The 15,432-nt window shown below is 43.4% G+C and overlaps 1 protein-coding gene across 4 annotated transcripts in view; it reads right to left on the bottom strand.

The window, feature by feature from the left end:
- Window positions 1–15,432, bottom strand: part of CPQ (carboxypeptidase Q) — a 636,368-nt gene that overhangs the window by 567,667 nt on the left and 53,269 nt on the right. For all 4 annotated transcript variants that reach the window (XM_073550429.1, XM_073550430.1, XM_073550431.1 and 1 more), the window contains one exon: window positions 11,785–12,239. In XM_073550429.1, coding sequence (XP_073406530.1) covers window positions 11,785–12,239 — 455 coding nt within the window. The remainder of the gene's footprint in view (window positions 1–11,784; window positions 12,240–15,432) is intronic.

Raw genomic sequence — 15,432 nt, 5'->3', positions numbered from 1 at the left:
CGTGTATATTTTTTCCTCTATATCTCTGAGGCCGTAGGGGGAATTTTTTTTTCTCTCAATGGAGATAAAGCAATTGTCTGATCGTGTGGAGCAGCTCGCTGCGGAATCATAGAATCATAGAATCGTAGAGTTGGAAGGGACCTCCTGGGCCATCTGGTCCAACCCCCTGCTCAAAGCAGGATTCGCTAAATCATCCCAGTCAGATGTCTGTCCAGCCTCTGTTTGAAGACTTCCATTGAAGGAGAACTCACCACTTCTCGTGGCAGCCTGTTCCACTCATTGATCACTCTAACTGTCAAAAAGTTTTTTCTAATATCTAATCTGTGTCTCTTCCCATTCAGTTTCATCCCATTGCTTCTAGTCTTTCCTTGTGCAAATGAGAATAAAGTTGATCCTTCTACAATGTGACAGCCCTTTAGATATTTGTAGACAGCTATTAAGTCTCCTCTCAGTCTTCTCTTTTGCAAACTAAACATTCCCAATTCCTGCAACCTTTCCTCATAAGACAGGGTTTGCAGACCGGTCACCATTCTGGTCGCTCTTTTCTGAACTTGCTCCAGTTTGTTGATGTCTTTTTTAAAATGTGGTGCCCAAAACTGGACACAATATTCCAGATGAGGTCTGACCAAAGAGGAGTAGAGGGAAATAATGACTTCACGTGATCTAGACTGTATGCTTCTGTTAATACATCCTAGAATTGCATTTGCCTTTTTAGCTGCTGCATCACACTGTTGACTCATATTCAGTCTGTGATCTATTAGTATACCCAAGTCTTTTTCACATGTGCTGTCACTTAGCCCTATTCCTCCCATTCTATATATGCTTTTTTCATTTTTATTGCCCAGATGTAGTACTTTGCATTTCTCCCTGTTAAAAACCATTCTGTTAGTTGCTGCCCACTTCTCCAGTTTATTTAAATCTTTTTGAATCCTCTCTCTCTCTTCTCTAGTATTAGCTATCCCTCCTAGCTTTGTGTCATCAGCAAATTTAATCAGTTTACCCTCAATTCCTTCATCTAAATCGTTGATAAAGATGTTGAACAATACAGGGCCCAGGACAGAGCCCTGTGGTACCCCACTTGAGACATTCTTCCAACTGGATGTGCAGCCATTTACGACCACTCTTTGGGTCCGATCACTAAGCCAGTTATGAATCCACCTAACAGTTGCCTTGTCCATTCCATACTTAGTCATTTTTTCAATAAGGATTGTATGAGAGACTTTGTCAAATGCTTTGCTGAAGTCAAGATATACTATATCTACAGCATTTCCTTGATCCACCCAATCAGTGATACCGTCATAGAAGGAAATTAAGTTAGTCTGACATGACTTATTAGTTAGAAACCCATGCTGACTCTGTTTAATCACTTCATTCTTATCCAGGTATTGACATACATGTTGTTTAATAATTTGTTCAAAGATCTTTCCTGGTATAGAAGTCAGACTCACCGGCCTATAGTTGCCTGGGTCCACCTTCTTCCCCTTTTTGAAGATAGGAACAACATTTGCTCTTCTCCAGTCTTCTGGCATTTCTCCTGTTCTCCAAGAATTTTCAAAGATTATGGAGAGGGGTTCAAAAATTTCTTCTGCTATCTCCTTCAGTACTCTGGGGTGTAATTCATCTGGACCTGGAGACTTGAATTCATTTAGGTTAGCTAAGTGTTTCCTCACTATCTTTCTGTTTATAGATATCCTGGATTCTTCTATTCCCTTAATAGGACAGTGAATAACAGTTGATGTTGCATTTCCTTTCTGAGAGAAAACAGATGCAAAATAGGAATTTAAAAGTTCAGCCTTCTCAACATCCTGTCTTACCATTTCATCATTTTCATCCTGTAAAAATCCTATAGCCTCTTTGACTTTTCTTTTACTTTTGACATATCCCCAAAATCCTTTATTATTGCTTTTGACATCTCTTGCAAGCCTCAGTTCATTTTCAGCTTTAGATAATCTGATTTGTGCCCTGCAGGTTCTGCAGACAGCATTATATTCTTCTTTAGATATGCCTCCCTCTTTCCATTTTATAAACATTTTTTTCTTCCTTTTTAGCATGTGCTTAAGTTCTGTGTTCATCCATCCTGGTTTCCTTAAATGCTTCCTATTCTTCCCTCTTTTCGGAATTGTTAACAACTGTGCTTTGAGAATTTCATTTTTCAAGATTTCCCATCCTTCCTGGACATTTTTGTTTTTAAGGATATCCAGCCATTGGATCCCTCCAATTCTCTTTCTGAATCCCTTAAAATCTGCCTTTCTGAAATCTAACCTTGACGTCTGAGTCTTCACAGGTCTTCCACCTCTAGTAATCCAAAATTCTAAAATAGCATGGTCGCTACCTCCTAGGGTCCCAGCCACTTTTACCTCCTCAACCATTTCCTCCCTGTTTATAAGGATTAGATCCAAGGTAGCAGTTCCCCTTGTTTTCTCCCTTACCTTTTGGAAGATAAAGTTGTCAGCAAGAGAGGATAAGAATTTCCTTGACCTGTTAGTTTTGCCTGAGAGAGATTCCCAACAAAAAGGGAATTTCCGCCTACCTTGCTCATTCACATGCTGCTGAACCAAAGATTCCTACACCTGATGTATTTTTTGGGGATCGGTCTAAATTTTTGAATTTCAAAAATAATTGTAAATTATTTTTTGCCTTGAAGCCTAACTCGTCAGGGAGCTCCGCGCAGCAGGTTAAAATTGTCATCTCTTTGCTGCGTGGCGATCCCCAGGATTGGGCGTTTTCTTTGAAACCAGATGATCCTATTCTGACTAATGTGAACGCATTCTTTCAAGCTTTGGGGTTGTTGTATGACGAACCTAATGCCATTGATCAGGCTGAAAAGACCCTGCTGGCATTGAGCCAGGGTCGTGATTCTGCAGAATTGTACTGTCAAAAATTCCGAAAGTGGGCAGTACTTACTACCTGGAATGATAATGCCTTGGCTGCTCTCTTTCGGAAGGGGTTGTCAGAAGCCGTAAAAGATACTATGGTGGGATTTCCTGTTCCCTCTGGTCTTGACGATTCTATGTCATTAGCCATTCAGGTTGATCGGCGTTTGCGCGAACGCAAAGCTGCACGAGAGGTGTTGCCACCTGTTGAACAAATGTCTGAACCTATGCAATGTGATAGAGTTTTTTCCAGAGAGCAGCGTCAGGAGTTCAGAAGGCGTAATAAGTTGTGTTTTTTCTGTGGAGATGCCTCGCATATTATTTCTGTCTGTCCCAAACGAGAGAAACGCTTTGCACACACGTTTTCTGTTGGGGGTGTTCAACCTAAGTTTCTTCTGGCTATTACTCTGATCTGCTCCCTGTCCACATTTTCCGCCAAGGCGTTTGTGGATTCGGGAGCAGCCCTAAACCTAATGGACTTGGATTTTGCTAAACGTTGTGGATTTCCGATGACACCTCTGCAGACGCCTATCCCTTTGAGGGGAATTGATGCTACTCCTTTGGCTAAAAATAAACCCCAGTTTTGGACCCAGGTGGTAATGCGGGTCGCCCCAGACCATCAAGAAAATTGCAGATTTCTGGTGTTGCATAATAATCTGCATGATACTGTTGTTCTGGGGTTTCCCTGGTTACAGATTCATAATCCAGTTTTGGATTGGAAATCTGTGTCTGTGGTGAGTTGGGGTTGTCGGTGTGCCTTTAGTGAGGCTCCGGTGTTTTCCACCTCTCCTCAGTCGCATGATGTTCCTGATTATTTGGCGGACTTTTATGATGTATTTAGTGAGAATGAGTCTGCGTCTCTGCCTCCTCATAGGAGTTATGACTGTGCAATTGAACTGAGCCCGGGGTGTAAATTTCCCAAGGGTCGGCGCTTCAATTTATCTGTACCCGAGCACGAGGCTATGCGATCCTATATTAAGGAGGCGTTGGAGAAGGGTCATATTAGACCATCCTCGTCACCCTTGGGTGCCGGTTTTTTTTTTGTAGCCAAAAAGGATGGATCATTAAGACCTTGTATTGATTATCGTGCCCTCAACAAAATTACTGTTAAATATCAGTATCCGTTACCCCAGATTTCTGATCTATTCTCCAGAGTTAAAGGTGCTTGCTGGTTTACCAAGCTTGACCTCAGGGGGGCGTATAATCTTATTCGCATTAAGCATGGGGATGAATGGAAGACGGCGTTTAATACTCCGGAGGGACATTTTGAGTACCTGGTGATGCCTTTTGGGCTCACTAATGCCCCTTCTGTCTTCCAGTGCTTCATGAACGATATTTTCCGAGATTTTGTCGATAAATTTTTGATTATCTATCTGGATGATATTTTGATCTTCTCCAAGGATTGGGATTCTCATGTGGAACATAGTCGGACTGTGTTCCGGATCTTGAGGGAGAATTCCCTGTATGTCAAGGGATCTAAATGCCTTTTTGGAGTACAGAGGATTTCTTTTTTGGGATTTATTTTGTCCCCGTCAACTATTGAAATGGACCCGGCCAAGGTACAGGCCATTCACGATTGGGTTCAGCCCATTCTTTGAAGGCCCTCCAGAAGTTTTTGGGTTTTGCTAATTTTTATAGGAAATTTATAGCAAAAGTTTCTAGTATTGCCAAGCCATTGACTGATTTGACTAAAAAGGGTGCTGATGTGTTAAATTGGTCTCTGGAGGCTTTCTCTTCCTTTCAGGAGTTGAAGCGAAGATTCACCTCCGCCCCGGTTTTGCGGCAACCTGATGTCTCACTTCCATTCCAGGTAGAGGTGGATGCTTCTGAGATTGGTGCAGGAGCTGTTTTGTCCCAAAAGGATCCTGTAGCATCTAAAATGAATCACTGTGCTTTCTTTTCCCGAAAGTTCTCTCCATCTGAACGTAACTATGATGTGGGGAATAGGGAACTGTTGGCCATGAAATGGGCATTTGAGGAGTGGAGACATTGGTTGGAGGGAGCTAAGCATCAAGTCGTGGTCCTCACTGACCACAAGAATTTGATTTACCTAGATTCGGCTGAGCGCTTGAACCCTAGACAGGCTAGGTGGGCCTTGTTTTTTACACGTTTTGATTTTGTGGTTTCTTTTCTTCCTGGAACAAAGAATGTCAAGGCAGACGCCCTCTCTAGGAGCTACCTTGCTGATTCTCCTGTGGTGACCAAGCCTGCTACCATCTTAGGCGAAGGGGTAGTTCTTTCTGCCATCTCGCCCGATTTGAGACGTGCTCTGGAAGAGTTCCAGGAGGACAAACCTGAGCGTTGTCCCAGTGGAAAGTTGTATGTTCCTGACCAGTGGAAGAAGATAGTGATGTCTGAAGTTCATTGCTCTGCTTTGGCTGGTCATCCAGGTATTTTTGGTACTAGAGATCTGGTGAGTCGGTTTTTTTGGTGGCCCTCCTTGTCTCGTGATGTCAGGAATTTTGTGCAGTCCTGTGGGACGTGCTCCCGGTCCAAATCGTGTTCTCGCTCTAGTGGGTTGTTGATGCCTTTGCCTGTCCCCAAAAGGCCATGGACCCATATTTCAATGGATTTCATCTCTGATATGCCTGTCTCTCAGAGGATGACTGTTATTTGGGTGATTTGTGATAGGTTCTCTAAGATGGTTCATCTTGTACCACTCCCTAAGTTGCCGTCTTCCTCTGAGTTGGTGCCCCTGTTTTTACAACAGGTGGTTCGTTTGCACGGGATTCCTGAGAACATTGTATCTGACAGAGGAGTGCAGTTTGTGTCTAGATTTTGGAGAACTTTCTGTTCCAGGCTGGGAATTCAGTTATCCTTCTCCTCTGCTTTTCACCCTCAGACCAATGGGCAGACAGAGAGAACAAACCAGACCTTGGAGTCATATTTGAGAGGTTTTATTTCTGCTGATCAGGATGATTGGGTTTCATTTTTGCCCTTGGCCGAATTTGCTTTGAATAATAGAGCTAGTTCTGCCACTTTGATGTCACCTTTTTTTTGTAACTTTGGGTTTCATCCTCGATTTTCTTCAGGGCAGGTGGAGCCCTCTGCCTGCCCAGGTGTTGACACTGTGGTGGAGAGAATGCACCAGATCTGGGACCAAGTGGTGGATAAGTTATCTCTCTCCCAGGAGAAGGCCCAGAGGTTTTCCAACCGACATAGGACCATTGGTCCCCAGTTTAAGGTTGGTGATATGGTGTGGTTATCGTCAAAAAATATTGCTATGAAGGTGGCTTCTCCTAAGTTTAAGCCTAGATTTATTGGACCTTACAAGATTGTGGAGATTATTAATCCGGTCTCTTTTCGTTTGGCTCTTCCTGTCACATTTAAAATCCATACTGTGTTCCATAAATCTTTGTTCAAGAGGTTTGTTGAACCTGTTGTTCCGGGGGTGGCACCTCCAGACCCTGAATTGGTTGAAGGTAACATGGAGTATGAGGTAGAGAAAGTACTGGATTTCCGTCTGGCTAGACGGAGACTCCAGTATTTGGTTAAGTGGAAGGGTTATGGTCAGGAGGATAATTCCTGGGTCTCCGCCTCTGATATTCATGCCAAACGATTGGTGCGTGCCTTTCATCGGGCTCACCCTGATCGCCCTGGTGGCATAGTTGAGGGTTCGGTGACCCCTCCTCAAGGGGGAGGTACTGTTGTGAGTTCATTTTCCCCTTCATTACTGAGGCCCGAGGAACTCCCTCTTCTGGTAAAGAAAGGTAGTGAGCCTGATTGTCAAACACCTGAGGCTGATGATTGTGACTGGCTGAGTGGAGTTACGGACGGGATATAATGCTGCCGACGCCCTTCTGCCCTGCGGGTTATTTCTCTGTGGGATCCTTGGAGACCAGTCTGTATTCCTGCTCCTCCAAAGCTAAGTTTGCTGCTCGGCCTTTTGCTTTTGTGCTTTGACTTTGTTTTTGCTTTGTTTTTCTGGATTTCTGCCATTCCCTGCTGGGGTGTGCTGAATTCATTTAGCTCTGTCTTCTGAAAATACCTGAGTGCTGATTCAGTTTTTGAAGCCTAGCTGCTTCAGGGCCTTTTTCATATCAGCTGGTTGACTTTTGTCTTTGATAGGGTTTTGGCAGATTGCAGACAGCAGTCTTCCTGTCCTTTCCTATCTAGGTAGTTTTGGGGCCCCGTCTTTGCTCAGTCTATCTTTCTGTCTGTGTTAGTATTTTCATCTTGCTTCACAGTCATTATATGTTGGGGGCTGCCTATTGCTTTGGGGTCTGCTCCGGGGCAGTTTAGATTTCCCCTTTCTTTAGGCCTATGTATTTCTCCGGCTGTGATCGAGGGGTCTAGGGCATCGTAGGAACCCCCCACGGCTACTGCTAGTTGTGTTGATAGGTTCAGGGGTCTGCAATCTGATAGTTGCCAACTTCTCTGGTTTTCTGGACTTAGCTTGTATTTCTGCTTTTGCCTCCTACGGTGACTCATTCATAACAGGTATCTCTGGCAGTAGATCAAAAATACAGGATGGATAGAAGTGAGCAGCCTCTTTTTACCTCAGAACTCCGGATATCTCCAGTATTAGTTCAGATAGACAGGGAGGGCAGCAGTGTGAGCAGCCTCATCTTTCCTCAGCACTCCTGGTATATCCAGTATTAGATCAGACAGGGTGGACAGGAGTGTGAGCAGCCTCTTCTTATCTCAGCATTCCTGGTATCTCCAGCACTAGGGTGGATTGCAGTGTGAGCAGCATTTTCTTACCTCAGCCCCCTGGTATCTTCAGCACTAGATCAAACAGGGTGGACAGCAGTGTGAGCAGCCTCTTTTTACCTCAGTACTCATGGTATTTCCAGTATTAGGAGGAGGTGCTTCCTACTACACTTGCTCACATGAACCCGGACTGTAAACATTCTGAAACAGGTTTTTGTCAGGGTAACAAGACGGCAAAATTTTTTATTCTATTTTGATAACCTCCTTAAATACAACTGCTAGTTAGACGTATTTAGAAGTTTATTTATAACAACATTATTTTTAGCTATTTTCTTCGCGATCGCAACACCAGGGTGGGTAAAAACCCTGAATCATGTGCTCTGGGGTCTCAGCCACCCCGGTAGCTGAGACTCCAGAGAAATTCCGACTCTGGGGGGCGCTATACACTTATTTCTCAGCGCCGTTAAAAAGCGGAGCTTAGGCATAAGTACCCTTAACTGCCGCCATTAAAAGGCGTATCGGCGGTCATTAAGGGGTTAAATAAATGGTGAGTATGATACATACATGTACGTAAATGGGTTCTCCAGGAAAAAATAACACATAAATAACTAAAATAAACGCAAGTTATATCTAAGAAATTTTACCACTAACATGAAGTACAATATGTCACGAAAAAACAATCTCAGAATCAGTGGAATCCGTTGAAGCGTTCCAGAGCTATAACCTCACAAAGTGACAGTGGTCAGAATTGTAAAAATTGGCTTGGTAATTAACTACCAAATTGGCTCTGTCACTAAGTGGTTAAAATAATTTCAAACAGATCACAGCCAGGGGATATATAAAAAGATGGAGCACGGAATATTTGAGAAAGTCAAACTCAAGATAAAAATGAACATGTATAACAATAGATCTTCACAATAAGCCACGATACGCAGCCTTGTATAATCCTGCATTGTGCGCCGAGAACAATACCGGGTAATGATTGTTTTGGTTTTTGTCACCTTAGCTTGAGTTCTGTCTAAATTAGCTGTCAGGGGAGTAAGCGCTGCCTGTCTTCTGCGAACACTCAAATGATTTAGAAACATTCATCACCCCAAAAGGGTTCATATTGTCATCCATGCTTTATTTTCTATTTTTATTGCTAATATGCTTTCTTTACATGTGAGCCTTGCCTGGGGCCGCTACAATGCACTTCTCACTTTGGGAGTTGGAACAATAGCAGCCCTGTTACCCGATTTGCCTTATTTTGTTTCTACACTTTAATTTCTTATTAGATATTTACGGTACTAGGCAAATGTTTATTGCAATGCCAGATCTCAGTTCCCCCCCCAGCTATTCATCATTCATGAGATTTCTGTTGAATTTATAGGGCTCTGTTCACATTTTTCCATCAGTTTTCCATCAATGCCTTGTTAATCTATCCAGGAAGGGTATGTGCACACTACGATTGGGTGGAGCCAAAAAGTATCTGTTGAGCCCTATAATGGGATCAGCTTAGGGTTCGGTCTGCACCCCTACTATGGGCCACAGAAAAACAGAACCCTGAAAAACAATACCATAACCTGTCAACAGTGTCCAGAACTGCTGCATTTCATCCGTGTACCCAATTGTGTTCACATTTTCAGCATTACAATCCATGTACCCATAGCCACCAAATGAGGATGAAGTGGCCAGTGGTATAAATGGAAATTAGTGGGCCCCAATTCAAAATCTCCAACAGGGTCCTCAACTACCAAGGGTCTATAATAGTATTGGTCTTCTCATATGGGCCAAAGGGACCAATGACAGGGGCAAATAAAGGGGTTGACCACTATCCGGACAACCCCTTTTTCAAATAAACTAGTCCCCCTTACAAAATAAAAACACCTCATACTCACTTCCTACACTGGCGCTGCTCCAGCGATATCGGCTCCCGATGCTCGCATGACACTGTTATGCCACATGAGCCCTGCAGCCAGTCAGCGGCCACTATTGGGCTGCTGTGCTCTTACTACTCTGGCTTATCTGAGATTTGTGAACCGATTTTGGTGCAGTCTTTCATATGATGCAAATATGGACTTGGTTGTTGAATACATGTACCTGTTTTGCTTCAATGACTTCTAGCAATTATTAATTATATAGTCAAATATAATTACAAATTAATAGATATTTTGGCCTACTTTCTAATTTGCATAGTTGTATTACTGCTATGTACAAACATACTTATGTACCTCAACATTCCACCAACTTCTCACCTAAGTATACAGAGTTTTTTATTTTATTTTTTCTATCTGATTTAGAAGGAATCCAACAAAAAAATGTATGACATATTCCCTTACATGACATATTACAAATCCATAATCCCCTAGAAGCATTACACAGAGAGCCATATGGTGACGCACAAAGGATGGAACTGCATTGTACAACATGTTCTTTCTTACTGATCCCAGCTCTGCCTTGTTCATGAGGCCTTCAAATCGGACCAGTCATTTTTCTACCTGGTATAAATCCAGTCATTTTTCTACCTGGTATAAATCCCGCTATTCTCCTGACTCTGGCATTGCTTCCTTTTGTTCCTGTGCATCTGTGTTCCTGAGACATGGCCCTCTATTTCCAGTATATAATAGAGGAAAGATGTATATCTTTGTACCGTGTTAGCCAGTAGATAGAAAAATATTCAGAATTGAGAGTCCTCAGTGGCTGATACCTTTTAATGGCTAACTGAAAAGATGGTAACACATTGCAAGCTTTCGAGACTACTCAGGTCTCTTCATCAGGCATAGACTAATACAAAATCTGAAGGGTCACATATTTATGCACAAGACAGCACAGAAAAAATGCAATAGATGAAACAAGTTTATGACGACCTTTGACACTCTCAATGCTGGAATGAATGTGGCGCATGGATTTATGACTTTTTACATCAATTAAGGAATTTGCTCCTAAGACCTTGTGGGGGCATCACAACACATTAGGAGACCCCAATCAGAGGACAATAAAACATCCAGACTCCTTATCTATGAACTGGAGCAATATTTATGTTTCTCCCTCTCCCATAATCATAATTCTGCTTCACGTCACTTGTCTCATCTATTGCATTTTTTCTGTGCTGTATTGTGCATAAATATGTGACTCTTCAGATTTTGTATTAGTCTAGCCTGCTGAAGAGACCTGAGTAGTCTCGAAAGCTTGCAATGTGTTACCATCTTTTCAGTTAGCCATTAAAAGGTATCAACCACTGAGGACTCTCAATTCTGAATATTTCAGTATATAATAAGTCTTTTAACCAATTAGGCATGTTCTTCAAGAAGACTCAAACAGAGAAGAGTTGAGTAACACACCCACATGGCTAACAAGACTAGATTTACATACAAGGAAGAGGAGGAAATATCTCAGGAACGGACAGGAGCTGGAACAAAAGAAAAACAAAGTTGGATTAAGGAGACAAATAACAAAATTCTATATTTATGGCAAGTGTTGGGTTCTCTTTACGTTTGGACTGCAACTTAAAAATAAGATCGGTATGGACAGAGGGTATCGGCAACAGGTTACCATTTTCATTCAGTTACACAGGTCAAAATTCCTGCAGCAATTAAGATAGAACCTGTGGGGACATCCCCAACAAGAAATACACATTAATTCATACAACTTTTTGCAAAGATTCGTCTTAAGATTATCTTCTGCAAACATGTCAAAAATGAAAAAAAGCCTGTGATTGGCTGCAGCAAGTCACATTGAAAGAGACATCATCACAAGAGGTCAAATTATACAGACACAGGCTAGAGATGAAAGTAGGGAGCACGGAAGTGCAAGGGGATCTGTGTAGTGTGCTTATGTTTTATTCCCGCTTCTCCCGAGAATTCCATTTTTTGTTTCTTCAAAATCCACCATACAGTTCCATAGATTTGGCCCTTTTTATTTACTGCTCTCCACTAAGAGGGCGGTCCTCACAGGATTCTGTAGGGGTGTGTCTTTAGGTTTATCTGCATAATTACCTTGTGAGCCACGCCCCTTGTAAGACATCCTAACAATTAGCACTAAACAAAAAGACCCACATCTCTGGAACTGTGGAGCAGATTTTGAAAAGAAAAAAAACTAAAAATTTAATACTCAAAGGAGCAGCGGGAATAAAATAAACACAAAACCTGGTCACTCTTGACCTCAAGCCAGATCCCCTTTAAGACATATGTTACATAGATAAACCTATATGATGTGGCTTTGATGTGGAGCCAGGGGATGGAACATGAATCTGATCTCCTAGTACAAACTTGTGTCATACCTTCCACTGGAGTTCCGACACTGCCTCCAAGTCCAAGTATAGCCAGATTTTTTTCCCGTGGCTGGATCATAATGGCCAACTCTTTTCCGCGTTCCCAGTGTGGGATTTTCACAGGTTCTAGTGACACATTCTGTAACTGGTCTTCATGCAGGGCATTATACATGTACTTAATTGCATTTTTGAGATTATCGGAGCCACTGACTCTGTTCCCAATGGTGTCAACAAAGAGTGCCAACCTCTCGTAGGATCTGTTCTGGGCGCTGCCATAGATGGCAAGGTCGATAATGGATTTAGCGATATCTTTATAGTTGGCAACCTCCTTTTTTATCTGTTTTAACTTTCTTGGACTGACCTTTTGTTGATTGCCGATCTCTACACATATATACAGAATATAGAGCATAAGCCCGCTAGCCAATACAGAAGGCTTCATCCTACTGCTTCCTATGAAGGAGCCCCTAGGGGAGAAGAAAAGCAGAATGGGCTAAATTAGTCTCCGAAAAAATAATGTTAGTTTAAGAAGTAATTACATTACTACACTGAATTATAGGGGCTTTCCAGCTGTGCAAAAACATTCTGGAAGCTGCTTATAGTACATAATAGCACATGTTCACACACAAACTTTTAACCCCTTCCAACCTTGGCTAATTTTTCGTTCGTTTTTTTTTTTCCTCCTCTTCTTCCAAGAGCCATAACTTTTTTTGTGCAACATACCCATGTAAAGACTTATTGTTTGTAGGATGAGCTGTAGTTTTGGATGACACCATTTATTTTAACATATCATGTAATGAAAAATGCAATAAAAATTCCAATTGCGGTGAAGTTGTGGGAAAAAAAAAAAAAAAAAAGCAGTTCCGTTATTGTTTCTCGGTTCAGAAATTTGTAAAAAAAATAAAATAAAATAAATGATTTGGGTTTTTTTGGAGCCATTGAGACTAGCAAATATTTTATTATCTTGAAAGCCTTTATTGCATTTTTTTTGTAACATTTGGTGATAGAAAAATTTAAATTTTTTTTATTTATTTTCTTTACCATACAGGTGAAATAATTTTATCTTTTGATATATTGTACTTTTGAGGATGTGGTGATACAAAATCTTTTTTTTAATTTCTTTACATTTAACTGGGAGAAAAAAAAAGATGTTTATTTGCTTTTTTAGTCTCATTAATAGTTTGTTTTTTTTTATACTATAAAAGTATAGTACTGCAATAAGTAGACAAAATGGCGATCCAAATGGTGGCAGCTACAGGGACAAGGTCATCACCACATCTACATACCAACCTTAAATGCCGCTCTCAGTGATTGGTTGATTGCATTTAAGGGGCTAACAGCAACAACAGTTGTTATTAATGGTGGGTGCTGGCTGTAAATACGTCCACCATATACCTTGTGTGGAGTTCAGACCCTGAAACCACTCAAAACACCCAGCATGGTTTTCGGGGAGGGGTAAATATCCCCTCCGACACAGTGCCAATGATCATATGGTCTGAGTTTACAACTGTGTAGTCATTACATGTCAATCATTGGCCACATTTGTCATGTGCCGTTCGCATCATCATAAAGGTTTCAAGTATACATGGCCTGAGGCTGGTTTCACACATGCGTTTTTGGCGCTGCGCTTTTGCGCATAAATGCACATGCGTTTTTTTTCCTATACTTAACATGGGTGTGCATAGTCATGCGTTTACCAACCCTCGGGAAGTGTCGAAGATCATTCCTAAGAAGGAGATCCTCTGAGCTGGCACAGGGGATGACTTTTTTATATTGACCAACCATCCTAAGCAGGAAAGAGTATCTAGCATGATGCTGACACTCTCCTCGCATGCCCAAAAGGAAGGGCATTTGACCAAGAGGTCGTCTAAATAAGGAAAGACAACTATGCCCTGGGAGTGCAGGGTGGCCATGACAACTGCCATGACCTTTGCGAATACCCTGGGAGCGGTGGACAACCCGAAGGGCAGTGCTGCGAACTGAAAGTGTAGGCCGTTGATGGCGAAGCGCTTGGGAAAAATGGGGATTTGTAGGTAGGCATCTTGGATGTCGATAGAAGCCAAGTATTCTCCCCGCCCCATGGCAGATATGCCTGAACGGAGAGACTGCATCCGGAAATGTATGATCCTGATAAACTTGTTTAGGAGCTGTAGGTCCAGAATGGGCCTGACTGCCCCATCCTGGCACCTGGGCACGTTCAGAGTCGCAGGCTTCGCAAATCTGCTTGGTTTGCGGCCATGGGAAGGCGGACTGATAGGAGGTGCACGCAACATATAAGAATGTGTGTACCCTTGCTTTTCTGGACATGATGGCTGCTAAGTGATATGCCAAGGCCCAAAAAGCTGCTTAGCCTCTGGAAAAACACAGAGAGTGGCCTCCAGGGGTAGCACTTACCCCAGTCCTGTGTCCCCCGTCCTGGCCTGTCAGACGTCCAGCCCGCCGCCTAGCTATTCCTTCTTTAAAAAACAGCGCTCTCCGGCATGTGGGCGGGCCTCTGGACGAAGAGGCAGAAGCCGGGGACTAAATTTTGCCGTCCGCCCGAGGCCCCAATGGGCGGGTCCACTGGAAGTGGCCACGTCACGGGGGCGGGACTTCTGCCCGCGGCCTAGCTCCGGGAAAAAACAGGGACTAAATTTCCGGCTTGCGCCCGGACTTGGGGCGGGACCGCCGGACAACGGGCCAGGAGCCTGTGCCGCCGGATGCCACGCTATGTGGCGCAGCCAGGGAGCCCGGGGATCTAAGAACGGCGCCAGGAGCGCCAACCACAGGGATCCACAGGACCCCTCCCAGCCCACCTCCTTCCATACCTCACCCCTCGACGTCCATCTTCATCCTCAGGTTAGGGGGGGCCGAAAAAAAGTTTAAGGACGGTGCAGGCACCCTAGCTCCATCTTCCCTTATAGGAGATGAGGAGAGGGACTGTCTGCCACCTTCCGTGTGGGGGCCGCACGGACTGTTCTCAGGCCTCTGTACAGCCTAGGGTTTCTCTACCTTAGGGTGGTCAGGGCTCGGTCCGGCATCATGTCCCACGTAGCGGGAAAGGATACGTGGAGGCGACACTCGCACGTGCTCGCCCGTTGTTGGTTTGGGGAAATCGGACCCTTTCAATAGGGTCTGTTGCCCCTGTCTTATCTTTATGGAAAAAATGACAGAGTCTGGAAAAAAAGACCAGACGTGTGCCTCCAATGGACACTAAGCAAAAACTGATTCCACCAGCAACCGGGGCGAGGGTGTATATGGCGGAGGAGCTAACTTCTTTTTTTTGCACTTAGTGTCAGCCTTCAGGCGGCAAAAGCATACACCCACAGTACCTGTGTCCCCTAATGAGGCGAAGGAGAAAATACGGCGTAGGGACCCCTCTATTCTTGACAACCAACTGGGGGCTTTTTTAAACTATTTTTTAATTATTTATTTAAAGCGCAGGAACCAGCTGATGAATACTCCCAGCAGCAGCTCCTGCTTTCACTGTTATTAGCGGCAGCAGGCTTTGGCTGATGGGAGCAGTAGTCCCATCAGCTGACACCAGTGACCAGAGGTAAACTTTATATCTCCGATCACAGCTGGGAACCGCGGCTCTCTGACCAGTGGGGATGTTTTCACTGCTGATCAGAAGCGGTGATTGCCGTGCTGTCATGCACATGACAGCGCAACAAACACCCG

This window comes from Dendrobates tinctorius, unplaced genomic scaffold, assembly GCF_039654945.1.
Source record: "Dendrobates tinctorius isolate UK_male_01 unplaced genomic scaffold, ASM3965494v1 ptg000165l, whole genome shotgun sequence".
Classification (NCBI taxonomy): Eukaryota; Metazoa; Chordata; class Amphibia; order Anura; family Dendrobatidae; genus Dendrobates; species Dendrobates tinctorius.
The sequence above is the reverse complement of the archived record's forward strand: the minus strand, read 5'-3'. Positions and strand labels throughout refer to the sequence as shown.